This window comes from Mobula birostris, chromosome 12 (assembly GCF_030028105.1).
Source record: "Mobula birostris isolate sMobBir1 chromosome 12, sMobBir1.hap1, whole genome shotgun sequence".
NCBI classification, from domain to species: domain Eukaryota; kingdom Metazoa; phylum Chordata; class Chondrichthyes; order Myliobatiformes; family Myliobatidae; genus Mobula; species Mobula birostris.
In genome coordinates this window covers 13,905,204-13,933,091 of record NC_092381.1, presented here as the reverse complement: position 1 = coordinate 13,933,091, position 27,888 = coordinate 13,905,204, and the positions used below count along the sequence as shown (strand labels likewise).

At 45.5% G+C, this 27,888-nt stretch overlaps 1 protein-coding gene across 5 annotated transcripts in view; it reads left to right on the top strand.

Annotated features, from left to right (window-relative positions):
• The window catches only part of miga1 (mitoguardin 1), a 138,292-nt gene extending 110,800 nt beyond the window's left edge, over positions 1 to 27,492 (top strand). For 4 of the 5 annotated variants that reach the window (XM_072273332.1, XM_072273336.1, XM_072273331.1 and 1 more), the window contains exons 13-16: positions 3,145 to 3,279; positions 14,515 to 14,568; positions 19,174 to 19,290; positions 20,511 to 22,070. In XM_072273332.1, coding sequence (XP_072129433.1) covers positions 3,145 to 3,279; positions 14,515 to 14,568; positions 19,174 to 19,290; positions 20,511 to 20,720 — 516 coding nt within the window. In that variant the 3' untranslated portion in view covers positions 20,721 to 22,070. Of the gene's footprint in view, positions 1 to 3,144; positions 3,280 to 14,514; positions 14,569 to 19,173; positions 19,291 to 20,510; positions 22,071 to 24,410 lie in introns of those variants that run through there. The other variant, XM_072273333.1, reaches the window with a different exon arrangement.
• Positions 27,493 to 27,888: the final 396 nt, after the last annotated feature.

Sequence of the window (27,888 nt, the reverse complement as noted above, 5' to 3'; positions counted from 1 at the left end):
CTCGACCTCAAGGGATAGCCACGACGACAATATGTTGCGACCTGGTTAGATCCTAGGAGATATTGACACCAGACAGCTGAAGTTGCTCACTCCCTCCACTTCTGATCCTTCTATGAGGATTGGTGTGCGTCTCCGTCTCCGAGCCTACTTCTTCGGCAAGGACTCTTCCACCCCCACCGATGACCCCTGCTCCCGTCTTCAACCCTCCTCTTCTTCATGGACACCCCGCTCTGGTCTTCTGCCTGCTCTGGATCTCTTTATTGCTAACTGCTGACGGGATATCAACCGTCTCGACTTCACCGCACCTTGTCCCCATTCCAACCTCACTCCTTCCGAACGCTCTGCTCTCCACTCCCTCCGCACTAATCCTAACCTTACTATTAAACCCGCCGATAAGAGAGGTGCTGTTGTAGTCTGGCGTACTGACCTCTTCCTTGCCGAGGCACAGCGACAACTCACGGATACCTCCTCTTATTTACCCCTCAATCCTGACCCCACTAAGGAGCACCAGGTCATTGTCTCCCACACCATCACCGACTTTATCCACTCAGGGGATCTCCCATCCACTGCTACCAACCTTATAGTTCCCACACCTCGCACTTCGCGTTTCTACCTCCTACCCAAGATCCACAAACCTGCCTGTCCTGGCCGACCTATTGTCTCAGCTTGCTCCTGCCCCACCGAACTCGTTTCTGCATACCTCTACACGGTTTTATCCCCCCTTGTTCAATCCCTCCCTACCTATGTTCGTGACACTTCTCACGCTCTTAAACTTTTCGATGATTTTAAGTTCCCTGGCCCCCACTGCTTTATTTTCACCATGGATGTCCAGTCCCTATATACTTCCATCCCCTATATACTTCCATCCCCCATCAGGAAGGACTCAAAGCTCTCCGCTTCTTTTTGGATTCCAGACCTAATCAGTTCCCCTCTACCACCAGTCTGCTCCGTCTAGTGGAATTAGTCCTTACTCTTAATAATTTCTCCTTTGGCTCCTCCCACTTCCTCCAAACTGAAGGTGTAACTATGGGCACCCACATGGGTCTGAGCTATGCCTGCCTTTTTGTTGGCTTTGTGGAACAATCTATGTTCCGAACCTACTCTGGTATCTGTCCCCCACTTTTCCTTTGCTACATCGACGACTGCATTGGCGCTGCTTCCTGCACGCATGCTGAGCTTGTTGACTTTATTAACTTTGCCTCCAACCTTCACCCTGCCCAAACAACAGGAATTCTGCAGATGCTGGAAATTCAAGCAACACACATCAAAGTTGCTGGTGAACGCAGCAGGCCAGGCAGCATCTCTAGGAAGAGGTACAGTCGGCGTTTCAGGCCGAGCCCCTTCGTCAGGACTAACTGAAGGAAGAGCTAGTAAAAGATTTGAAAGTGGGAGGGGGAAGGGGAGATCCAAAATGATAGGAGAAGACAGGAGGGGGAGGGGTGGGGCCAAGAGCTGGGCAGGTGATTGGCAAAGGGGATATGAGAGGATCATGGGACAGGAGGTCCGGGGAGAAAGACAAGGCGGGGGGGGGGCGGGAACCAGAGGATCGGCAAGGGGTATAGTCAGAGGGAGAAAAAGGAGAGTGAGAGAAAGAATGTGTGTATAAAAATAAATAACGGATGGGGTACGAGGGGGAGGTGGGGCATTAGCGGAAGTTAGAGAAGTCGATGTTCATGCCATCAGGTTGGAGGCTACCCAGACGGAATATAAGGTGTTGTTCCTCCAACCTGAGTGTGGCTTCATCTTTACAGTAGAGGAGGCCGTGGACAGACATGTCAGAATGGGAATGGGATGTGGAATTAAAATGTGTGGCCACTGGGAGATCCTGCTTTCTCTGCTTTCTCTATCCGCCAGAGAAAACAGGATCTCCCAGTGGCCACATGTTTTAATTCCACATCCCATTCCCATTCTGACATGTCTATCCACGGCCTCCTCTACTGTCAAGATGAAGCCACACTCAGGTTGGAGGAACAACATCTTATATTCCGTCTGGGTAGCCTCCAATCTGATGGCATGAACATCGACTTCTCTAACTTCCGCTAATGCCCCACCTCCCCCTCGTACCCCATCCTTTATTTATTTTTATACACACATTCTTTCTCTCACGCTCCTTTTTCTCCCTCTGACTATACGCCTTGCCCATCCTCTGGGTTCCCCCCCACTTTTTCCTTCTCCCTGGGCCTCCTGTCCCATAATCCTCTCATATCCCCTTTGCCAATCATCTGTCCAGCTCTTGGCTCCATCTCTTCCCCCTCCTGTCTTCTCCTATCATTTTGGATCTCCCCCTCCCCCTCCCACTTTCAAATCTCTTAATAGCTCTTCCTTCAGTTAGTCCTGACGAAGGGTCTCGGCCTGAAACGTCGACTGTACCTCTTCCTAGAGATGCTGCCTGGCCTGCTGAGTTCACCAGCAACTTTGATGTGTGTTGTTGGTGTGTGTATGTTCCTTCACCTTTCCCTGCCGGAAGTCCACAATCAGCTCTTTTTGTATTACTGACGTTGAGTGCAAGGTTGTTGTTGGGACACCACTCAACCAGCTGGTATATCTCGCTTCTGTATGCCCTGTAGGTAATCCAGCTTCGAGATTTTCCATGGGAATTATTGGGAATTATTTGAACTGCCATGGTAGCACAGGTTCCTGGCGTAGCACCCAGAAGGAGAAATTGTGTTTCCACAGCTCTAAAATCAAGTATCTATGAGGTTAGAAGAGTGATGGGAGGATGTTGGATTTTATTGAAGCCGTTCAAATATTGAACAGCGAAAGCCCTAGACAGACTGGACGTGGAGAGGGTGTTTTCTATGGTGGGGGAGTCTAGAACCAGAGGGCACAGCCTCAGAATAGAGGGACGTCCATTTGGAATAGAGATGAAGAGGAATTTCTTTAGCCAGTGTGTGGTGAATCAGTGGAATTCATTGTCATAGAGAGTTGTGGAAGCCAAGTCATTGAGTATATTTAAAGTGGAGGTTGATAGGTTCATGGTTATGGGGAGAAGGAAGGAGAATGGGGGAGAGGAAGATATAAATCAGCCATAATGGAATGGCCTAATTCTGCTTCTACGTCTCATGATCTTATTGTCTGTCTCCATGGAGAGTAAATGTGCCACTTTTATACACTGACTCATTCGAAATGCATTTTTCTCAACAGGTGAAGTACATGAATTTCTATGATGTCGTTTTGGACTTCATCCTGATGGATTCCTTTGAGGATCTGGAGAACCCCCCTTCGTCGATACAGAACATCGTCAACAATCGGTGGCTAAATAACTCCTTCAAGGAAACTGTAAGCGGGAAATAGTAAATGTTTTTAGAGCTGTTCTGTGTTGCTCAAGATTCAAGATTGTTTAATGTCATTTCCATTAGATAAGTGTAAAAGAGAGTGAAATAATTGTTTCTCTGGATCTGGTGCAGCACAAAAAAACCACAATATAAAGAACAAACAAAACACAATAAATATAAATACATAGATTGATTGTATGTCCATAGAGTGATGCAAGGCACAGGAGTGTCTGTATGTAACGTGATTGACAGGAAGTGATAAAGTAGTGTCGTTGGGTGTGTGGAGGGGTGGCTTAGTGGGGGGGAAATGTTGATCAGCCTTACTGCTTGGGGAAAGTAACAGCACAGGGAGGTTACCATAATCTGCTTCAGTGATGTTTACAGAGGGATGGGCAATCACTTGACCCATTGAGTCCGCACCAGCCCTTTAGCAGCAATCTAATTTGTGGGATCTTGGGGGAGAGGAGTGGGACAAGTTTGTTTCGAGATACAGCCCCTTCTGGCAGGACAAGCGGTACCGCCCAGCAACCCACTGACTTAACCCTCGCCTAATCACAGGATTATTTACAATGACCTACCAACTGGTCTGTGAGGGGAAATCCACACACTAATGGGAAGAACACAAATGCTTTCTCACAGAGGATGCTGGAATTGAACTTGAACTCCAACGCTCTAAGCTGTAAAAGCGTCACGCTGACTGCTGCTCCACAGCGGCACGTTAAAGTTCTTCCAGATAGTTTTCTTGCTTCCTTCTGAATGCTTCAACAGTCTGTCTTCAATGCTACCATGGTTGAAGACTCCAGGCTCTCAGTCTTTGGTTCCCCTTGCCACTTCTGGCTTTTTTTTTAATAAACATGAGATTCTGCAGATGTTGGAAATCAGAGCAACACAGACAAAATGCTGAAGGAACACAGCATGTTAGGCAGCGGCATATGTGGAAATAAATAGAGCCGATATTTCCAGTTCTGGCGAGGAAGTGGGGTGTGTGGGGGGCGGGGAGAAACCAGAGTAAGAAGTTGAGGGAGGGGAACGAGTACAAGATAGCAGGTGATAGGTGGAATCAGATACGGAGAAGGGATGGATGGGTGGAGGAAACTGAATGAAGAGCAAAGCTAGGAGATGCTGGGTGAAAAAGGGTAAAGGGCTGAAGAGGGAATCTGATAGGAGATGAATCAGAATCAGGTTTATCATCACCGGCATGTGTCATGAAATTTATTAACTTAGCAGCAGCAGTTCAATGCAATACATAATGTAGAAGAATAAATAAATAAGTAAATCAATTACAGTATATGCATATTGGAGAGTAAAAATAGTTCAAAAACAGAAATAATATATATTGAAAAAGTGAGGTTGTGTTCATGACTTCAATGTCCATATAGGAATCGTTTGGCAGAGGGGAAGAAGCTGTTCCTGAATCGCTGAGTGTGTGCCTTCAGGCTTCTGTACCTCCTACCCGATGGTAACAGTGAGAAAAGGACCTGCCCTGGGTGCTGGAGGTCCTTAATAATGGATGCTGCCTTTCTGAGACACCACTCCCTGAAGATGTCCTGGGTACTTTGTAGGCTAGAACCCAAGATGGAGCTGACTAGATTTACAACCTTCTGCAGCTTCTTTCTATTCTGTGTAGTAGCATTCTCCCCCACCCAGCCCCATACCAGCCAGTGATGCAGTCTGTCAGAATGCTCTCCATGGTACATCTATAGATGTTTTTGAGTGTTTTTGTTGACAGACCAAATCTCTTCAAACTCCTAATGAAGTATAGTCGCTGTCTTGCCTTCTTTATAACTATATCGATATGTTGAGACCAGGTTAGGTCCTCAGAGATCTTGAAACTCAGGAACTTGCAATTGCTCAGTCTCTCCACTGCTGATCCCTCTATGAGGATTGGTATGCGTTCCTTTGTCTTACCCTTCCTGAAATCCACAATCAGCTCTTTCATCTTACTGACGCTGAGTGCCAGGTTGTTGCTGCGACACCAGTTCATCAGTTGGCATATCTCACTCCTGTACGCCCTCTCGTCACCACCTGAGACTCTACCAACAATGGTTGTATCACCAGCAAATTTATCGATGGTATTTGAGCTACGCCTAGCCACACAGTCATGTGTATAGAGAGAGTAGAGCAGTGGGCTAAGCACACACCCCTGAGGCGCACCATTGTTGATCGTCAGCGAGGAGGAGATGCTATCACCAATCCACACAGATTGTGGTCTTCTGGTTAGGAAGTCGATGATCCAATTGCAGAGGGAGGTACAGAGGCCCAGGTTCTGTAACTTCTCAATCAGGATTTTGGGAACGATGGTGTTAAATGCTGAGCTATAGTTAACGAACAGCATCCTGACATAGGTGTTTGTGTTGTCCAGGCGGTCTAAGGCCGAGTGAAGAGTCATTGAGATTGCATCTGCCGTTCAGTCTAGTCATGACTAACCTCTCAAAGCATTTCATCACTGTAGATGTGAGTGCTACTGGGCGATAGTCAATAAGGCAGCTCACATTATTCTTCTAAGGCACTGGTATAATTGTTGCCTTTTTGAAGCAAGTGGGAACTTCTATCCGTAGCAGTGCGAGGTTGAAAATGTTCTTGAATACTCCCACCAGTTGGTTGGCACAAACTTTCAGAACCTTATCATTGGGACCTTCCACCTTGCGAGGGTTCACCCTCTTTAAAGGCAGCCTAACATCAGGAGAATGGACCATGGGAGGAAGGGCACCAGAGGGTAGTGATAGGCAGGTAAGGAGAAGAGAAAGAGGTAAGAGGGGATCCAGACTAGGGATTGGAAAGTTAGGGGAGGAGTGGGAGAGAAATTACCAGATGAAATAGATGTTCATGCCATGAGGTCGGAGGCTACCCAGACGGAATATGAGGTGTCGCACCTCCATTGTGGTAGTAGAGGAAGCCATGACTGACATGTCAGAATTTTCTGTCACCTGATTATTGAACCTCTAATGGGGCCAATCTACTCTGCCTATGCCCTTCATGGTCTCAAATCCCTTACTCGCAGCCTCCTCTGTTCCAGTAACATAACTAAAGACTCTTGTCACTTTATTTGTTTTAGTAAATCCCTTCTGTATGTCTTCACATTTTTCCTAAATTAGGATCCAGGACTGGACCCAGTTTATAGAGTGGTTAAAAAGGCATATGGTGTGTTAGCCTTCATCAGTTGGTGAAACAAGTTCAAGAGCCGTGAGGTAATGTTGCAGCTCAGTAAAGCTCTGGTTAGACCCACACTTGCAGTATTTATGTCCAGTTCTCATCACCTCATTATAGGAAGGAATTGGAAGCTGTAGAGTGGGTCCAGAGGAGATTTACCAGGATGAGGCCTGGATCAGAGAGCATGTCTTCTGCAGGTGAGTTAAGCAAGCTAGGGCTTTTGTCTTTCGAGCAAAGGAGGGTGAGAGTGCTTGATAGAGGTGTACAAGATGATAACAGGCATCGATCAAGTAGATGGCTGGAGACTTTTTCCCAATGCAGAAATGACCATCAGCAAAGAACATAATTTTCAGGTGATCAGAGAAAAGTAATGGAGGGATGTCAGTGGTAGTTTTTTTTTACACAGAGTTGTGGGTGCCTGGGGTGGTGGTAGAGACAGATACATTAGTGGCATTTAAGAAACAGCTGGATGAGAGAAAATAGAGGGCTATGTAGGAGCGCAAACACGAGGAAATCTGCAGATGCTGGAAATTCAAGCAACACACATCAAAGTTACTGGTGAACGCAGCAGGCCAGGCAGCATCTCTAGGAAGAGGTACAGTCGACATTTCAGGCCGAGACCCTTCGTCAGGACTAACTGAAGGAAGAGCTAGTAAGAGATTTGAAAGGTTAAGAGATTTCTAATTTCGTTGGGCTATGTAGAAGGGAAGGTAGCACGGGGTCCCCAACGTTTTGCGCACTGCGGACCGGTTTAATATTGACTATATTCTTGTGGTCTGGCCGACGGTGGGGGGCGGGGGAGGGGTGTGGGGGTGGAAGTGCGGCTGACTCATATCGCCAAATCATATCGTTTCCTCGCAACCGGGTACCAGTCCGCGGCCTGGTGGTTGGAGACCACTGTTGTAGTAGGTTAAGTGTTTGGCACAACACAGTGGGCCGAATGGCTTGTACTGTGTTCCATATTCTATCTTTTTCCATTGTACCAAGCCAGTGTTTTATAAAGGATTATCTTGACTTCCTTGCTCTTGTACTCTGTACCTCGGTGTCTCAAGTCCTGGATCTTGTATGTTTTTTTTGAAACCAGGTTTTCAGTCATGCCTGCCATTTTCAATGAAATGTGCACGTGGATCAGAAGAACTCTCTGGTGCCCTCCAGTTCATATTGGCACTTCCACCAAAGGAATGTTGCTTGGCAATTAAATTTTGGCCAAAAATAATGACTTGTAAAGTGTGGTTAGCTGTCCCAAAGTAATTTCAATCAAGCAAACTTTAACACTGAGACAAATGGTGTTAGGCCAGTCCAACCAAAACTTGGCCAAAGGTAGAATTTAGAGAGTGCTTGAAAGGAGGAGAAAGGAAAGGGAAGAAGTTTCTGCGGGGTGGGGGGGTGGAATTTAGCAGTTTTAGATCTATCAAAAGCCACAGTATTGTGATTGTGGGATGTTATGTGGGTGTGAGTTGTATGGACTGTGTTGTGCACATCGGTCTGGATGTATGTTTTGTTTGGTGATATACATGCACGTGGCCAAGTGGTTACAGCGTTCGTCTAGTGATCTGAGGGTCACTAGTTCGAGCCTTGGCTGAGGCAGCATGTTGTGTCTGCGACGACACCGGTGCTAAGCTGTATGGGTCCTAATGCCCTTCCCTTGGACATCGCTGGTGGCATGGAGAGGGGAGACTTGCAGCACGGGCAACTGCCGGTCTTCCATACAACCTTACCCAGCCCTGAGCCCTGGAAAACTTCCAAGGCACAAATCCATGGTCTCACGAGACTAACAGATGACTATGTACATGCATACGGTTGAATGGCAATGAACTGAACATGAACTTCTATTTTACTCTGGTAGTTAAGAGATGTGACATGCTAAAGCAAACTTCTAGAGATTACACTAAAGATTAGCTTTATTTGTCTCAAGTACATTGAAACGCACAATGAAACATATTGTGTCAACAGCAAACTCTGTGAGGTTGTGCTAAGGGCAGCTTGCAAGTGTTGCCATGCTTCCGACGCCAGTGTAGCATGCCCACAACTTACCAACCACATCTCAGATATGGGCTCAAAGTTGTGCACAATACTCTAAATGTGGTCTGATGTACACCTTATAAAGCCTCAGCAGAATATTTCAGTTCTCTCAAATAGAATGTAAACATTGCATTTGCTGCTTTTACACTGACTCAACCTTCAGGGAATCCTGTGCTAGGTTGCCCAAGTCCCTTTGCACCTCTGATTTCTGAATTCACTCCCTGTTCAGAGAATACCTACCAAAATCTGGGTTTTACATTTTTGGGTTTACCCGTTCATTTGCACCGTTCCATTCTTAGATCCTTAAAATGCTTCAATTAACCAGGTATTTTTATAGAACGGAGAACATTACAGCGTAGTATAGGTCCTTCAGTCCACAATATTCTGCCAGCCTTTTAGCCTATTCCAAGATCATTCTTAATCTAACCCTTCCCTCATGCATAACCTTTCATTTTTCTATCATCCATGTGTCCATCTAAGAGTCTCTCGAATCTCCCTAATTTCTCTGCCACTACAGCCACCCCTGGCAGGGTGTTCCATGCACCCACCACTCTGTGTTTCTAAAATAAAAACTACCTCTGACTTTCCTCTGTACTTACCTCCATTCACCTGAAAAATATGCCCCCTGGTACTAGCCATTTTTACCTTGGGCAGAAACAAAGTGCTGGGCACCCACTCTATCTGTGCCTCTTGTCAATTTGTACACCACTATCAAGGAACCTCTCATTCTCCTTCACTCCAAAGAGAAAAGCACAAGTTCACCCAATCTCGTTTTAACCATTGCGGCCCTGGAATAAAAGTCTCTGGCTGCCCACTCTATCTATGCTTCTTATCATCTTATACGCCTCTATCAAGTCTTGTATGTCCTCCTTTGCTCCAAAGACAAAAGCCCTAGCAAGGCGTGGTCTCTGGTCCAGACAGTATCTGGGTAAATCTCCTCTGCACCCTCTCTAAACCTCCACATCTCTCCTGTAATGAGGTGACCAGAACTGAACACATTACTCCCAAGTTATCTCAAGAGAAGTGCTATTACACAGCGGCATAAATAGATTTTCCTTCAACAGGGAGCAGCTGAGGTGAAAAGCAAAATAGTGTTTTAGGGGAAGCTGTTTAAACAGATGATGGCACAGGGAATGCCAGGTTATGTTGTTAGGGTTGAAATGTAGTTGGATGGGAGGAGCATTGGTCAGGCCACAAATGCCGTCATGCACCAGTTGGCCCTAATGCCTTGTTGTACTTTGGAATGTAATTATTGCAATCCTGCTTCTGCTGGTCATCATTTGAGGTGTCTATCAGGGCTCCCATTATTCACTGTGGGTTATTCCCTTATATGGACTGAAGTGCTTTCCCACATCCTAACCATGTAAAGTATGCCAGTTAGAAAAAAATTACTTTCATTAGAACCAGCTCACATACCTCAGTTGCATGGTTTTGGTTAAAGTAATCTGAAGTATTTTGAGACATATTGCTGAGGATTTGGCAATGGATTTGCTTTTATTGGCCTCTGTTTCAGTTTTGTGTCTGGAAAAAGAAGTGTTCACTTACTGCAGTATACGGCCTCCTGAGGAGAGCTCTGGTCTGTAAGCAAGGTATTGAAATCACAAAGCAAAAAGATACCTGAAGGGACACATGCATCCAATGGTGTAATTATAACAGATTTATGGCTCAAATAATTTTTTATGTAGAGATACAGGGCTGAACAAGTCCTTCTGACCCATCAAGCTCTGTTGCCCAGCAACCCACTGATTTAACCCTAGCCTAATCGTAGGACACTTCACAATGAACAATTAACTTACTAACTGGTACTTCTTTTGACTATGGGAGGAATTGAGGATGCTGGAATTGAACCCAAAACTCGACCCCCCCCCCCCCGCCCGTGCTGTAATAGCATTGTGCTAACCACAACGTTACCATGGTGCCCTAATTGATGGCATGGTAGCACACACTTATCCAGGGAGTAATCTGCAAACTCCACACAGACAGCTCCCAAGGTTGGGATCGAACGTGCCCATTTGCTCTGAACGCTGAGTGTTTGATGTCTGAGTGATTTTAAGTGTGGCACAGTAGCATGGCAGTTAGTGTAATGCTTTACAGTGTCAGTGATCAAATCCCACCACTATCTCCAAGGAGTTTCTCCACTCTCCCCTTGACCGCATGGGTTTCTTCTGGGTCCTCCGGTTTCTTCCCATAGTCCGGAGCTGTGTAGCTTAGTTGGGGTTTGTAAGCTGTGGGCTCTGGTAGCCTGGTGACACTCGCAGGCTGCCCCATCACATCCTTGGACTATATTGGTCGTTGAGGCAAAAAGGATGCGTTTCTCTGTACTTGTTGATGTTCCAATGTACATGTGGCAAATAAATCTAACCTGTCTTTAAATCTTGATTGCCTCCAGTTCAGGGACCAAGGAAGATCTCAGCCGGACACTAATGTTAGCACTGGTCGTCATGTGAGCAGATTTAGCAAAATAACACCTAATAAATCTGACTGGAGCCAGAATTAAAATAAGGCAATAAGACATGGGAGCAAATTAGACCATTTGGGCCACCGATTCTGCTCTGCCTGATTTATTATCTCTTTCAACCCCGTTCCCCTTCCTTCTTCCCAAAACATTTGACACTTTTGACTAATCAAGAACTTATCAACCTCCTGTTTAAATATACCCAATGACTTGGTCTCCATAGTTGTCAGCGGCAATGATCCTTGAATAGAATTACCACATTGAAGAAATCTGTTCTCAAAATATTAGTTTTGGAAACAGCACCCGTTTGGGAATCAGAGAATTGTTTAAAATAGGCACGCTGGGATAGCCAGCTAGGCCCCATTACCACCGTTGTTCTTGCAATCGATTGGCTCAGTTGCACAAGGTCAGGGGAACTGAGAGTCATCTGTAGGGTTGGCTGGGGTTACTGAAAACACTAGCCTTCATACAGCAGCGCAATCAACATAGGGAGAGACAATTTGGGTCTTTAACTGAAGCCCTCAAATCTTTTGTTTTAATATTCTTTCAGGGACCTTGGGCATTTTTGGTCAGTATTTACACCCCACTTGTAGTTGTCTTTGTGAAAATCTGCGTGACCCACCCTCCTAAAGTCAGCATATTTGGTCAGTCTTCTCTGAGGATCTTCACCCTGTCATGGTGGAGAGGAGTGATGCCAACTGGAGTTTAGCTCCTGGTAGGGCCAACCATGTCGGTAAGGTCAAATGGGAGGTTCCAGATGAAGAGCGAGCCAACCAAGACCTCAGCAGTGGAGCTGATGGAAGATGATGCCATGTCACAATGACAATGAAGGTGGAGGAAGGCTGCAGCAATGAAGAATCCCCAGTCATCTTGCCTTCCGTGCCGCACCCCTGCACATAACAGATACCTGTGTCAGTATGCTGTTAATTGACTGCTACTAGGCGTTTAACACAATCATTCCTACAGTTCTAATCGAAAAGCTCCAAAACGTGGGCCTCCATACACCCCCCCCCCCCCCACAACTGGATTCTTGGCTTTCTAACCAGAAGGTCACAATCTGTGCGGATCGTAAATAACATCTCCAGTTCGCTGAAAATCAACACTGCGTCAGGGATATATGCTTAGCCCACTGTTCTACTCTCTCAACATTCACGATTGTATGGCTAGCCACAGCTCAAATGTCATCTACAAACTTGCTGATGATACAACCAGTGTTGGCAGAATTTCAGGCGGTGACAAGGGAGTGTACAGGAGCAAGATGGATCAGCTGGGTGAGTGGTGTCGCAGCAACAATCTTGCACTCAACATCAGTAAGACCAAAGAGTTGATTGTGGATTTCAGAAAGGGTTAGATGAGGGAACACATACCAGTCCTCATAGAGGGATCAGAAGAGGAAAAAGTGAGCCATTTCAAAGTCTCTGGATGTTAATATCTCTGAGAATCTATCTTGTATCCAATAACCATAGAACAATTACAGCACGGAAACAGGCCATCTCGGCCCTTCTAGTCCGTGCCGAACTCTTACTCTCACCTAGTCCCACCGACCTGCACTCAGCCCATAACCCTCCATTCCTTTCCTGTCCATATAGCTGTCCAATTTAACTTTAAACGACAACATAGAACCTGCCTCAACCACTTCTGCTGGAAGCTCGTTCCACACAGCTACCACTCTCTGAGTAAAGAAGTTCCCCCTCGTGTTACCCCTAAACTTTTGCCCTTTAACTCTCAACTCATGTCCTCTTGTTTGAATCTCCCCCACTCTCAATGGAAAAAGCCTATCCACGTCAACTCTATCTATCCCCCTCATAATTTTAAATACCTCTATCAAGTCCCCCCTCAACCTTCTGTGCTCCAAAGAATAAAAACCTAATCTCTTCAATCAATGTATCGATACAGCTACAAATAAGGCATGGCAGCCGTTATATTTCATTCGGAGTTTGAGGAGAGTTGGTGTGCCCAAAAACACTCGCAAAATTTATACAGATGTACCATGGGGAGCATTCTACCCGGCTGCATCACTGTCTGGTACTCGGGGGAGGAGAGGGCAGTGTGCTACTGCGCGGGATTTATGTAAGCTGTAGAGACTTGTAAAGTTAGTCAGCTCCATCATGGGCACTGCTGTCCATAGCATCCAGGACATCTTCAAGGAGTAATGCCTCAAAAAGCTGGCGTCCATCATTAAGGACCCCCATCATCCAGGTCATGCCTTGTTCTCATTGCTACCATCAGAGGCAAATTTCATGACAAGTGCTGGTGATATTAAACCTGATTCTGAATTGCTGTCTGGATGGTATCTGGAATGCACTGCTAAAGGAGGTGATCAAAAATCAGATTAGGATCTAGAAAGCATTTTTAGGAAGCAGCTAGACAGTCATAGACAAGGCAAAGCATAAGGACCCAATGCAGCAAATGGGATTAGTGTTTCTGGGCACAAAGCTCAGCTTGAACATGATGGAATGAAGGGCCTGTTTCTGTACAGTACAACTCCACAACTTGAACTTAGCTTTAATTCCCCTCCTGCTAGGTGGGGTGTGAACATCTTGCTAATTTTTCAAGTCCTCTAGATGATGCGTAGGTTCACATTTAGGTGCGTAAATTTTTACATAGCAGGGGAATTAAGATTTATGAGGAAAGTGCAGAGTCCACAGCCAGATCAGTCATTGATTGTATTGACTGAGTGTATAGGTTTTCTTCAGCTTATCAAACAAGGATATATTTGCTTTGTATGGTGTGCAGTGAAGATTTCCCACAGTGGAGGGATTGAGAAGTTCAGTGCATCTGTTCCCTGGCATCACTGAAGCATACAAAATTCCTCGAGGGCTTGACAGGGATAGAGCGGAGTGGTGGGGGAATGTTTCACCTAGCTGCCAAGTCTAGAAATGAGCAACACACACAAAATGCTGGAAGAACTTAGCAGGTCAGTCATTATCGATGGAGAGGAATAAACAGTTGGCATCTCGGGCTGTTGTCCTTCATCGGGACTGGAAAGGAAGGGGGAAGAAGCCAGAATAAAGAAGTGAGGAGATGGGCAACGAGTATAGGCTGGCAGGTGATAGGTGAAACTGGGTGAGGGGTAAGGTGGGTGGTGGGGAGGGGGTATGAAGTGAGAGGTGATAAGTGAAAGAGGTAAAAGGCTGAAGAAAAAGGAATCTGATTGGAAAGGACAATGGACTGTGGAAGAAGGGGAAGGGCACCAGAGAAGAGAGGTGATGGGCGGGTGAGGAGAAGAGAAGGGGAGAGAGGATAACCAGAATGAGGAATACTAAAAGAAGGGAGGGGGAGAGATTACTGGGAATTGAGGAAATCAAAATTCATACTGTCAGGTTGGAGGCTACCCAAATGGATTACGAAGTGCTGTGTACCTGCTCAAAATTTTCAATATCTGCAGAATCTCTTGTGTTTAGGTCTAGAAATTAATCAGGAAGAGGACTGAATGAAGTGAAACCTTTTCTCTCAGGCAGGGCTGAAGCCTTGTAATTTTACAGCCCAGAGGACCGTGGAGGTTCAGCCATTGGTTAAGTAGAAGTTGAGCTATGATCTTGTTGAATGCAGAGCAAGGCTAAATAACTTACTTGTGTCCCTATCTCTAACATACTTGTATTCTCCTTTCAGGCTGTGGCTTCGAGCTGTTGGTCCGTTCTGAAGACGAAGAGACAGCAGATGAAGGTGAGATCAGACAGCAGATCTGTCCCTCACTGTCTTTCGTCTCTGTGGTTATTCCTCAGGCCCTCACCACTCAATGAACCATTGCTGAATCCCAACATTGAGTTTGACAGTATCCCTGTGTAGGCATCATTGACACATGCCAATTGCCACTGGGCTGGTATCTGTGTGTGCTGAAGATTGTAGTCTTAAAGTTCAAAGTAAATTTATTATCAAAGTAATGCAGTACATCAACATATTCTTTTTCTTGTGGGCGTTCATAGTAAGTACAAAGAAACTAAAAAAAAAGCAAAATAATAATAAATAATTGAGCAATAAATATCAAGAACATGAGATGAAGAGTCCTTGAAAGTGAGTCCATACTTTGAGACTTTTACCGTGCTATGGTCTGTTCTTATCAAATTACGGTATTGCTTTGCACTGTTGTAACTATATGTTATAATTATGTGGTTTTTGTTAGTGGAAAACCATTGTATCATTCCTTAATGCATGCATTACTAAATGACAATAAAAGAGGACTGCGTGTCCTCATAATCTAATCTAATCTAATAGGTTGTGGAAACAGTTCAGTGTTGGGGTGAGTGAAATTATCCCCTTTGATTCAAGAGCCTGATGGTTGGGGGGTAATAACTGTTCCTGAGCCTGGTGGTGTGGGTCCTGAGGCTCCTGTACCTTCTTCCTGATAGCAGCAGTGAGAAGAGAGCATGGTCTGAGTGGTTGGCAACTGGAGCAGCAAAGGTCAAATGTAACAACTAGTAGGTTAAAACCAAATAAGACCCTTTATTGGGAGTTAGTTGTTGGGTGTATACAACACTGTAGAGTATTATCAGGAAAACCCAGTTCATCTTCAGAGCCTGTCAACTATCTTTGGATGAGAGAGTTATCAATTTGGAAGTTGGAGGCCCAGAGTCCAGGGCCAGGAATGGGAGGTCAGAGGCCCAGAGGTAGCCGGTGCTGGGTTGAGAGGCCCGTGTCTCTGTGTGAGTGAGTAGGTGGGAGGCTGGAGAAGGGTCTTAGTTTGCTTCTGTTGTTTTGGTGGTGGTTGTTGCTCATGTTGTTCTGCTGAACATGGTCTATGTGCCCTGTTTTTGCATTGGATTGTGTGGCGGCACATCGTTTGGTTACATTGGTTATTAACACAAACGATGCATTTCACTCTCTGTTTCGATGTACAGTATACGTGATGAGTAAATGAATTGGAATCGGGATTTGAACTGAGCATGCAGCCAAGGCCAAATACAGTACAAGAGATAACATTACAGCTCTATACCACGTTTGGAGTATTGTGTTCGGTTCTGCTTGCTTCATTATAGGAAGGATGTGGAAGCTTTGGGGTGGGTGCAGAGGAAATTTATCACAATGCTGTCTTGATTGGAGAGTGCTTCATATGAGAATAGATTGAGCGAGCCAGGGCTTTTCTCTTTGGAGTGAAGGAAGATGAGAGGTGACTTGTTCGAGGTGTACAAGATGATAAGAGGCATTGATAGAGTGGACAGCCAGAGTTTTTTCCCAGGGTGGAAATTGCTGACACAAGGGGGCATAACTTTAAGGCGGGGATTTCTGCCACGGACCAATACCATTAAGCTTGGGTCCATGGATCCCAAGTTGGGAAACCTTGCTTTAAGGTGATTGGAGGAAAGTATTGGGGAATGTCAGATGTAGGGTTTTTACAGAGAGGGTGGTGAGTGCATGGAACACCTGCAAGGGGAGGCAGGCACGTTGCGGACGTTTAAGAAAACTCTTTGATAGGCACACAGACAAAAAAATGGAGGGCTATGTGGTAGAGTAGGGTTAAGTTGATCTTGGAGTAAGGAAAAGGTTCGGTACAGCATTGCTGGCTGAAGGACCTGTGCTGTGCTGTGCTGTCCAGTGCTCTATGTTATAAAGGAAGTGTGACTGTTTCTGCAACAATACCCATATTGGATGAGGTTTGCAGTGAGGCATCGCGCAGGGATCCCCAACCTTTTTGCACCGCGGACCAGTTTAATATTGACAATATTCTTGCTGACCGGCCGACCGGGTCGGGAGGCGGGTGGGGAGGGTGTTAATCACGACCGGAATATAGGTGATAAATCAACTGTAAGGCACTTATAAGTGGCTAATACACTCAATTTCATTTCTAAAAGGGCTTATCTAACGAATTTAGTATTAAACACACAGCGCATATTTTCCTCGCATGAATATAATGATGTCAGTTATAAGTCAATAGCATCATAACATTTTAAGTAACGTTTGGATATTAAACACACGGCACATATTTTCCCCGTATGAACATATAAAATCATTGCAACACACCAATATCGCTGAATCAGTGGGAGCCCTGGGCTTGTTTCCCTGCAACAAGACGGTCCTATCGAGGGGTGATGGGAGACAGCGAGACTGGAAGGGGGTTCCTTATGTCCAGTCTATTCCGCAATTTAGTTTTTATTGCCTTCATTGCAGAAAACTCCGCTTTGCAGAAATATGATGTTGGAAATAGAAGCAATGTTTTCAGTGCTTTTGTGGCTATCTCAGGATATTCAGCCTTGACTTTGATCCAGAATGCCAGCAGAGATGTTATGTCAAACGTACTTTTCAGCCCGCTGTCATTTGCAACCTCGAGGAGTTGATCTTTTTCCCGCGCTGACATGGATGATTCACCGGGGACATTCACAAATGGGTCACAGACCCATTCCTTTGCATGTCTTGGGTCATTTGCGTCTTGGGTCACTGGTGACCTCGCGTGCGTAATGACCTCGCATGCGTTCAAGTTCAACAGTGCGTGACAGGGAATGAGGAAAAGTGCAGTTGACTCATATCGTTTCATATCGACAAATCATACTGTTTCCACGTTGCCCGATAGCACATTCTTTGCGGCCCAGTACAGGTCTACCACCCGGTGGTTAGGGACCACTGGCATAGCGAACATGTCCTCAAGCAAGCTCCAAAACTCTTAAATGCATCAAATCCTAAGCACAAGAGATTCTGCAGATGCTGGAAATCCAGAGTAACACACACAAAACACTGGAGGAACTCAGTGGGTCAGGCAGTATCTGTGAAGAGGAATAAGCAGTTTTCGTCACCAGTTCTGAATAAACCCGAAGTTTAGCCCAAAATGTCAACTGTTTATTTTCTCTGCAGACTTTACATACATACATATATACAGTGGCACGCAAAAGTTTGGGAATCCCTGGTCAAAATTTCTGTTACTGTGAATAGCTAAGCGAGTAAAAGATGAACTGATTTCCAAAAGGCATAAAGGTAAAGGTGATGCATTTCTTTAATAATCTGAGCAAGAAAACTTTTTTATTTCCATCTTTTACAGTTTCAAAATAACAAAAAAGGATAAGGGCCTGAAGCAAAAGTTTGGGCTCCCTGCATAGCAGTACCTATCACAGTTTGTAAATGCTTTCTGTAGCCAGCTAAGAGTCTTTCAGTTCTTGTTTGAGGGATTTCTGCCCATTCTTCCTTGCAAAAGGCTTCTAGTTCTGTGAGATTCTTGGGCCGTCTTGCATGCACTGCTCTCTTGAGGGTTATCCACAGATTCTCGATGATGTTTAGGTTGGGGGACTGTGAGGGCCATGGCAAAACCTTCAGCTTGCACCTCGAGGTAATCCATTGTGGATTTTGAGGTGTGATTAGGTTCATTATCCTGTTGTAGAAGCCATCCTCTTTTCATCTTTGGCTTTTTTACAGATGGTGTGATGTTTGCTTCCAGAATTTGCTGGATTTAATTGAATTCATTCTTCCCTCTACCAGTAAATGTTCCCTGTGCAACTGGCTGCAACACAAGCCCAAAGTATGATCGATCCTCCCCACTATTTTTGCGGCCAAAATGTTCTATTCAAAAGGTTCAAAGGCACATCTAAACAAGCCTGATGCATTTTGAAAACAAGTCCTGTGGACTGATGAAGTTAAAATAGAACTTTTTGGCCGCAATGAGCAAAGCAATGTTTGGAGAAAAAAGGGTGCAGAATTTCATGAAAAGAACACCTCTCCAACTGTTAAGCATGGGGGTGGATCAATCATGCGCGCGCGTGCGCACACACACACACACACACACACACACACACACGATATAGGAGCAGAATTAGGCCCTCTGCCTTAAATATATATAAAGCCTTGACCTCCATAGCTGCCTGTGGCAAAGAATTCCACAGATTCTCACCACTCTCTGGCCAAAGAAATTCCTCCTCATCCCTGTACTAAAAGGACACCTTTCTATTCTGAGACTGTGTCCTCTAGTCCTAGACTCTCCCACTATAGGAAACATCCTCTCCACATCCACTCAGTCAAGGACTTTTACCCTTGAGTGTGTGTCTTCAAGCTTCTGTACCTCCTCCCTGATGGTAGCAATGAGAAAAGGGCATGTCCTGGGTGATGGGGGTCCTTTGATACTGGAAGTCTGGTTTATGGACTTGGTGATGCTGTTTGCTTCTGTATCTAGGTCTTAAGTTCACATCCAGGACCAGGAAAGGATCAGTCTCCACAAAGATTAACCCTGAGAGAGCAAATTGGGCTTGTCAGCTTTGATGAGTGTTTTATTGGGCATTTTTTGTTTTCGTGTGTGAAATGAGTCTCTATTTTATAATCAAATCATTAGTTGTTTCCCTTGTTGTCCTTTGACAGGTGCCAAATGGCTTCATTGCACATTTCTACTCTGTTTGTGAGCACATCAGCCCTGTCTTGGCATGGGGGTTCTTAGGACCCAGGAACTCCCTCTATGATTTGTGCTGTTTCTTTAAGGTATGCAAGTTTTTTAATTTCCTGGATGTGTAATGTGGGGCAGGACATTAGATAGGGGATGACTAGCAGGATGATGACTTATCGGATTCAAAGTTCAAAGTAAACTTATTATCGGAGTACACACATGTCACCATATACTACTCTGGGCAGTGTCTATACAAGATGATGAACCCCAGTTATTATCAATACTCTCCAGAGATTGTCTGCCATGGTGCCGCATAACCAGGACTTGTGATCTGCACCAGCTGCTCGTACGACCTTCCACCACCTGCGCCCGTGGCTTCACGTGACCCTGATCGGGGGGACTAAGCAGGTGCTGCAGCTTGTCCGAGGGTGACCTGCAGGCTCACGGGAGGGAAGCAGCACCTGCCACCTTTGGTTGAGACGTAGCTCCACCCTGCTACCCAGGACACTGCCCAGAAGGCGGCAATGGCCAAGTACTTCTGTAGAAAAATTTGCCAAGAACAATCATGTTTTTAAAGATTGATGGAAGACCATGATTTCCCATGTCATATGACAAAGCACATAATGATGATGATACTACTCTGAGATTCATTTTCTTGCGGGCATTCACAGTAGATACAAGGAAATACAATAGTCAGTGGAAAAACTACACACAAACAAGGACAAACAACCAAAGTGTAAGAGACAACAAATTGAGCAAATACAAAAAGAAAAACAAACGATAATGAACACAGTAAATAAGTAATAATACTAAGAACATGAGTTGTAGAGTCCTTGATAGTGAGTCCATAGGCTGTGGAATCAGTTCAGTGTCGAGGTGAGTAAAGTTATCCACACTTATTCAGGAGCCTGATGGTTGAGGGTAAAGGAGAGCTGGTTTTTTTGTGACAGCACTCCTAGTTGATGTGCTCGATGGTGGGGAGAGGTAAAGGAGGAGAGTGGACCATGGAAGAAAAGGAAGGAGGAGGGAAACCAGAGGGAGGTGAAGAGAAGAGAACAGGTGAGAGGGGAACTAGAATGGGGATTGGAAAAATAGCGAAGGGGAGGGGTGGGAAATTGATGTTCATGCCATAAGGTTGGAGGCTACCTAAACAAAAAATGGGATGTTGCTCCTCCTGCCTGAGTTTGGCCTCATCACGGCAGTAGAGGAGGCCATGGACAAACATGTTGGAATGGGTCCAGCCTGAGTTTGGCTTCATCATGTCCAGCTGGGTTGGTCATAAACCTAACGTCTTATTTTGTTTTTTTTTTTTTAGGAACAAGTGCTCTTCTTCCTGAAGGACATCTTTGACTTTGAGAAAGTGAGATACACCAGCAGGGAGAGTCTTGCCGAGGACATCTTACACCTGATCCAGCGCCGTACAGAGCTCCTGGTGGCTTACCTGGGAACAGACAACCTGAGACATCTGAACGGGTACGTTGGACTCCCATTGCCCAGCAAAGCCATGGAAGTATATATGGAGTAAGCCAAGGGCCTTGAACTGACCCTGTGCACAAGCTACCACCTAAATCCTTAATGCTGCTGAGTCTATGAACTTGAATCCATTAAGCCCCCAAACCTTGGCACCACCATCCTTGAAGCAGCAGTTATTGAGTTGATTTAAGGTTAATATACACAAAATACTGGAGGAACTCATCAGGTCCTATGGAGAGGAATAAAGAGCTGACGTTTCAGGCCAAGACCCTATATCAGGTCTGGAAAGGTAGGGGGAGTAAAGGAGTACAGGCTAGAAGGTAATGGGTGAAGCCAGGTGTTTGGGGAAGAGGAGAATGAAGTGAGAAGTGGGAGGTGATAGGTGGAAAAGATAAAGGTTGAAGAAGAAGGAATCTGATAGGAGAGGAGAATGGACCATGGGAGAAAAGGAGGGGGAAGAGAGCCACCAGCTGGAGTTGATAGGCAGGTGAGGAGAAGAAGTAAGAGGGAAGCCAAAGTGGGGAATGTGCAGGCCAAGTCGTTGGGTATATTTAAGGTGGAGCTTGATAGGTTTATGATTAATCAGGGTGTTAATGGTTACAGGGAGAAGGCAGGAGAATAGGATTGAGAGGGATAATAAATCAGCCTTGATGGAATGGTGGAGCGGACTTGATTATGTTCCAAATTAGGGAAGTGGATGCTCATTTCTTTTCCACCTATCACCACCCAGCTTCTCACTTCATCCTCCCCTGTCCCGCCCACTCAACTTCACCTACCACCTTCTCGGTTATACTCTTCCCCCCCACCCCTCCCCCCATCTTATTTTGGCTTCTTCCCCCTTCCTGATGAAGGGTTTCGGTCCGAAATGTCCCATTTATTCTTCTCCATAGAGCCTGCCTGACCTGCTGTGTTTCTCCAGCGTTTTACTCTGGATTTCCAGCATCTGCAGAGTCTCTTGTGTTCATTGAGTTGAATTTTTAGTTCTTTTTGCCATGTTTACGTTTTTAAAAATTTATGTAAATAATCTTGCTTTAATATCTATTCTGGCCTGTCAGTGCAGTAGTGAGGGAGTGCTGCTGTGGTGGAGGCAATGTCTTTTAAATGTGATATTAACTGCAGCCCCCTGTCTGCCCTTAAAGGTGTATGTAAAATATTCTGTGGTAATATAGTGTCCAGAACAGCAGGGAGTAATTCCTTGTGTCCCTCATTACCCGCCACCAATGCCAACAAGGAACAGGTTATGTCCTGATGTTAAACACAAGACATTCTGCAGATGCTGGAAATCTTGAGCAACGCACACACAAAATGGTGGAGGAACTCAGCAGGTCAGGCAGAATCTCTCGAGGGTAGTAAATAGTCGACGTTTGGGGCTGAGCCCTTCCATCAGGACTGGAAAGGAAGTTGCATAATAAGAAGCTGGGTGGGTGGGGGGAAGGTGGCAGGTGGGATGGAAAGTCGGGTTGAAGAAAGAAGCTGGAAGGAGATGGGTGGAAGACGTCAGGGCTGAAGAAGGAGGAATCTGATAGGAGAGGACAATGTAGGAGGGACGCCGAAGGGAGGAAAGGCACAGGTGGGAAGAGAAGGGGTGAGAGGATAACCAGAATGGGGAATGCAAAAAGAGAGAAGGAGGGAAGGGAAGAAATTACTGGACGTTGGAGAATTTGATATTTGTACCATTCCTCCAACATTGATTTCTTCCCTCCCTCCTCATTCCCCATTCTGGTTAGCCTCTCATCCCTTCTCTTCTTCTCACCTGTCCATTACTTCCTCTGGTTCCCCTCTTCCTTCCCTTTCTCCCATGGTCCACTCTCATCTCCTATCAGATTCCTTAAGCCTTTTACTTCTTCCACCTATCTCACATTTCCCATTTCATTCCCCCCTTCCCCACCCACTTATCTTACGCCATCCACCCTCTCCCGCTCACCCACCTTCCCCTCGCCTGGTCTCAGTTATCCTCTCCCAGTGTCTTACCCCATCCACCCTCTCCCACTCACCCACCTTCCCCTCGCCTGGTCTCAGTTATCCTCTCCCAGTGTCTTACCCCATCCACCCTCTCCCACTCACCCACCTTCCCCTCGCCTGGTCTCAGTTATCCTCTCCCAGTGTCTTACCCCATCCACCCTCTCCCACTCACCCACCTTCCCCTCGCCTGGTCTCAGTTATCCTCTCCCAGTGTCTTACCCCATCCACCCTCTCCCACTCACCCACCTTCCCCTCGCCTGGTCTCAGTTATCCTCTCCCAGTGTCTTACCCCATCCACCCTCTCCCGCTCACCCACCTTCCCCTCGCCTGGTCTCAGTTATCCTCTCCCAGTGTCTTACCCCATCCACCCTCTCCCACTCACCCACCTTCCCCTCGCCTGGTCTCAGTTATCCTCTCCCAGTGTCTTACCCCATCCACCCTCTCCTGCTCACCCACCTTCCCCTCGCCTGGTCTCAGTTATCCTCTCCCAGTGTCTTACCCCATCCACCCTCTCCCACTCACCCACCTTCCCCTCGCCTGGTCTCACCTATCACCTACCCCTCCCCTTCCATCTTCTTATTCTGGCTTCTGCCCTTCCTTTCTCCTCTTTTCTGGTCCTGATGAAGGGTCTCAGGCCAAAACACCAACTGTTTATTCCCCGCTATAAATGGTGCTGACTTGCTGAGCTCCTGCAGCATTCTGTGTGGTTTGCTCTAGATTTCCAGTATCTGCAGAAATTCTTCTGTTAACTGAATTGTCGACATTTTGTGCCAAGACCCTTCATCAGGACTGCAGTCTCCCTTGTGTCAGGGCACAAAAATATTAATAGAAATTTATTTTTTCCTGTGCACAAGTTTAAATGCACGGTATCTGAATGCACAGTAGATTTAAAATGTGGTGGATGAATTAATGGCACAAAAATGTCAGTGGACTTGATGTTCTCTTCGAGTTTTACAGCAAGAAAACTTGTCCTTAAGCCATTTTTCACTAGCTGTTCCTATGGACGTGTGGCAAATAAAACAAACCTTTAATCTTAAACAAGAAACAAATTATCTCCCAATTTAAGTCGTTGCCCTTTGCAGGAATCTGCTCTCTGTAAACTGGCTAGGGTGTTTCCTCATTACAACACGACAGTGTAACAGCGCAATGCTATTATAGCTTGGGGGTTTTGGAGTTCAGAGTTCAATTCCAGTGCTGCTCTTTAAGGAGCATCTGTACATCCTCCCCATGGAACATGTGCGTTTTCTCTTAAGTGGTCCTTTTTCCTCCCACAGTCCAGAGACATATCGGTAGATTAATTGGTCATTGTAAATTGTTCCGTGATTAGGTTAGGATTAATTAGGTGGTTCCTGGGACAGCATAGCTCGAGGAGCTGAAAGGTCCTACTCCGTTCTGGTTATCTAAATAAATAAACACTACTAGAAATACTTCAATGGTTGTAATGATCTTTGGAACATCTGGGTTTGTAACAAGTGCTTCCTTTCTCTCTGAGAGGTAAATTGCAAATCAGAGTGCCAAGAACCTTTGGTGATAGTAAGTAGGTCATTATTTGGGTGAAGATGTGCGGCTCTGTGCCTTGTTCTGTGTGTTTCTCTGGGATATCCCTTGCTCGACCTGAATGCATTTCCTTACCCGTGTGTTAGGTCATGAGTTATTTAACGAATGGTGTGTTGCCCACAGGATTCCGGTGGTAGCTTCTGCACAGTGGAACCTCAAGGTAGCCTTGGGATGTGACCCAGTTAGGGGTCAGTAAAGCAAGTTTGTTCTCATCCCCTGACAGGGCAAGTCTTGAAGAAGCAGCTATCCTGGGCCAAAGATGATGGGACATATTGCATGGTGCCTATAATTCATTATAGACTCAGGGAGGTTTCCAAAGGAAAAGAATCCAGGATTTTTTTAAATATAAATTCTTTGTGTTGCATAGTGAGGTTGAGTCCGGATCGGTTGCTAACTTGGAAATCCCAGTTGCAATGAGGAAAGCCAATTCATTTGGTCTGGAGATATCCCTACAATTGTATTACCTGCAGTAAACAGTGTAACTTTGGATTGTCTGCCATTCTGTTGTTCCCCTCTGGTTAAGGGTTTTTAACCAGCAGGAATACTGTTAGGGTTGCCACCTCTAACCAGTCTCGATCGCAGAGGGTCATGATCCCAGCACCTCTCTCTGGAATATGCACATTCTCTCTGTGACTGCCTGGGATTTTTTTCTGGGTGCCATAGCTTCCTCTTACATCTAGGAGGCCGTTCAGCCGATTTAGTCAATGCCAGCTCTGAGAGTGTTCCCCTAGTCCTATTTCAAAGCGTAGAATATAGGACAATTAAACCCTTTGACCCTCGATGCTGTGCCACACTATATAATCCTATCCACGATCAATCTAATCCTTCCTTCCTACACAGCCATAGCCCTCCATTTTCCTACACCCATGAGCCTATCTCAGAGTCTCTTAAAAGCCCCTAATATATTTGACTCTATCCCGCACCCAGCAGTGTATTCCATACACTTAACACTTTCTGTATAAAAAGAAACCTGTCTCTGATATCTCCCCTATACTCTCCTCCAGTCACCTTAAAATGATGCCTCCTTGTATTAGCCATTCCTGCCCAAGGAGAAAAGGGGCTAGCTGTTCACTCTTTCCATTTATCATCTTGTACATCTGTTTTATGCCGTAAGTTTGACTGTGTTAAGATAGTCGTGGCACACATTTACAGTGGCACATTTCACTCCATCCACACAGTTCCCGCAGGACACTCTTCCAAATGGGGCTGATCTTTACCCTCATAAGACAATGAGACCCTAAGACATAGGAGCAGAATTAGACCATATGGACCATTGAGTTTGCCGCACCATTTCAACATGGCTGATTTATTATCCCTCTCAATCCCATTCTCCTGCCTTCTCCCCATCACCTTTGACACTCTGACTAATCAAGAACCTAGCAACCTCTGCTGTAAGTATACCCAGTGATTAGGCCTCCATAGTTGTCTGTGGCAATGAATTCCACAAATTCACCACCCTTAGGCTAAAGAAATTCCTTCTGATTTCTGTCCTAAATTGACATCCCTCTATTCTGAGGCTGTCCTCTGGTCCTAGGCTCCCCCACCATAGGAAACATCCTCTCCACATCCACTCTGTCCAGGCCTATGAGACTTCCACCCAACTCCACCTCCACTCATCCTTCTAAACTCCAGCAAGTATAGGCCAGGCCCAGAGCTATCAACAGCTCCTCACTAACCCTTTCATTCCCTGAAGCATTTCTGTGAACCTCCTCTGGGCCCTCTCCAATGCCAGCACATCTTTTCCTAAATAAGGAGGCCAAAACTGCTCACAATACTTCAAGTGCAATCTGACCATGCCTTATAAAGCCTCAGCATTACTTCCTTGCTTTTATATTCTGGTCCTATCAAAATGAATGCTCCCATTGCATTTGCCTTCCTTACCGTCAGCTTAACCTGTCAGATAACCTTTCAGCAATCCTGCACCAGGCCTCCCAAGACCCTTTGCATTCCGAGTTTTTCTCCTCATTTAGAAAATAGCCTAAGCTTTATTCCTTCTCCCAAAGTGCATGACCATACAATTCCCCACACTTTTCCCATTCTCCCAATCTGTCTATGTCCATCTGTAGACTCCCTGCTTTCCTCAACACTACCTGCCCCTCCACCTATCTTTGTATCGTCCACAAAGCCATCAAACCCGCCATCCAAATCATAGATGTATAAGGTGGAAAGAAGTGATCCCAACACAGACCCTGCAAAACACCACTAATCATCAGCAACCAACCAGAAAGGGCCCCTTCTATTCCCACCCAATCCTCTATGGATGCTAGTATCTTTTCTGCAAAACCATGGGTTCTTATCCTGTTAAGCAGCCTCATCTGCACACCTTGTCAAAGGCCTTCTGAACATCCAGGTAAGCAACATCCACTGACACTCCTTTGGCTATCCTACTTGTTATTTCCTCAAACAATTCCAGCAGATTAGTCAGGCCTTAAGGAAACCATGCTGAATTTGGCCTATTTTATCAGGGGCCCCCAACTACCCCAGAACCTCATCCTTAATAATGCACTTTTTTCCAGCATCTTCCTAATCACTGAGGTCAGACTAACTGGCCTATAATTTCCTTTCTTCTTTCTTCCCCTCCTCCTAAAAGTGGAACGATATTTCCAATTTTTCCAATCCTCCTAAACCACTCCAGAACCTAGTGATTCTTGAAAGATCATTACTAATTCCTCCACAGTCTCTTCAGTCACCTCTTTCAGAACCCTGGGGTGTAGTCACTCCTTGGAGTGGTACCTCAGCAGGAAATTGCTGCCTGCCCAGCTCTCAGGTGGGCAGGTTCTAGAGCACATAGCTAATCCAAAAACTCCCTGCGGCTGACTATGACCTGGACCCGATGATCAGATGGAGAAGTGGCAAACCTAGACAGCTCAATTGTTCTATCAAGCAACGGCTTATGTGTTTGGTATCGTCTGCTTTATATGGTCCATAATGTGACTGTGTACACTTTGATATCTCTGTATCTATATCTCTTAAGAAATATATATATCTATATACATAGCGCCTCAAAGAGCACACAAACTATTCACCTTTGAACAGGTACTTGAATTTTGCATTTGCCAGCCTGAACCACTATGATATTGCTGTCGTTGTACTATGAAATATTCTGACAGAAATGCTTGTATTTTGAGGAAGTTGACTAAATGAATAAAAGCTGCCTTATACATGGTGGGTCTGTAAGAATCTAGCAATATATCAGTGTATTTTAATTTGAAGCAATGCTGCCCCAAAACACGAAACACAAACTGCCTGTGCTTGTTGCTGATTTTGTTAGCAAGCACTGGGTGTTGTAGAAGATCCTCAGTAGGTAAAGCACTTTAAAAAAAAATAAATTGCTTCCTGTTGGTTTATTGGCGTAATGTGTGCATTTTTCTGCATGATTTCAAAGACAGCAGCTTGGACCTTCGCCCACACTTTGACTTTACAGAGAAAGAGAGGCCAGTACTCTTCTCCTCACAACACAGGAGGGTGTTTATCGGAGAAGTTTAGAATCATAGAACGTAGCGCAAGGAAAGGCCCTTTGGCCCACAGTGTTGCTGCTGAAATGTTTAAAATGGGTAACTAAGCTAACCTCTCTTCTTGCACAATTTCTACATACTTCCATTTTCCAAACGGTTCTTAAAAGTCCCTAATATATCTGCCTCTACCACCATCCCAGGCACCCACCACTTTGTGTTTAAAAAAAATCTTGCCCCTCACATCCC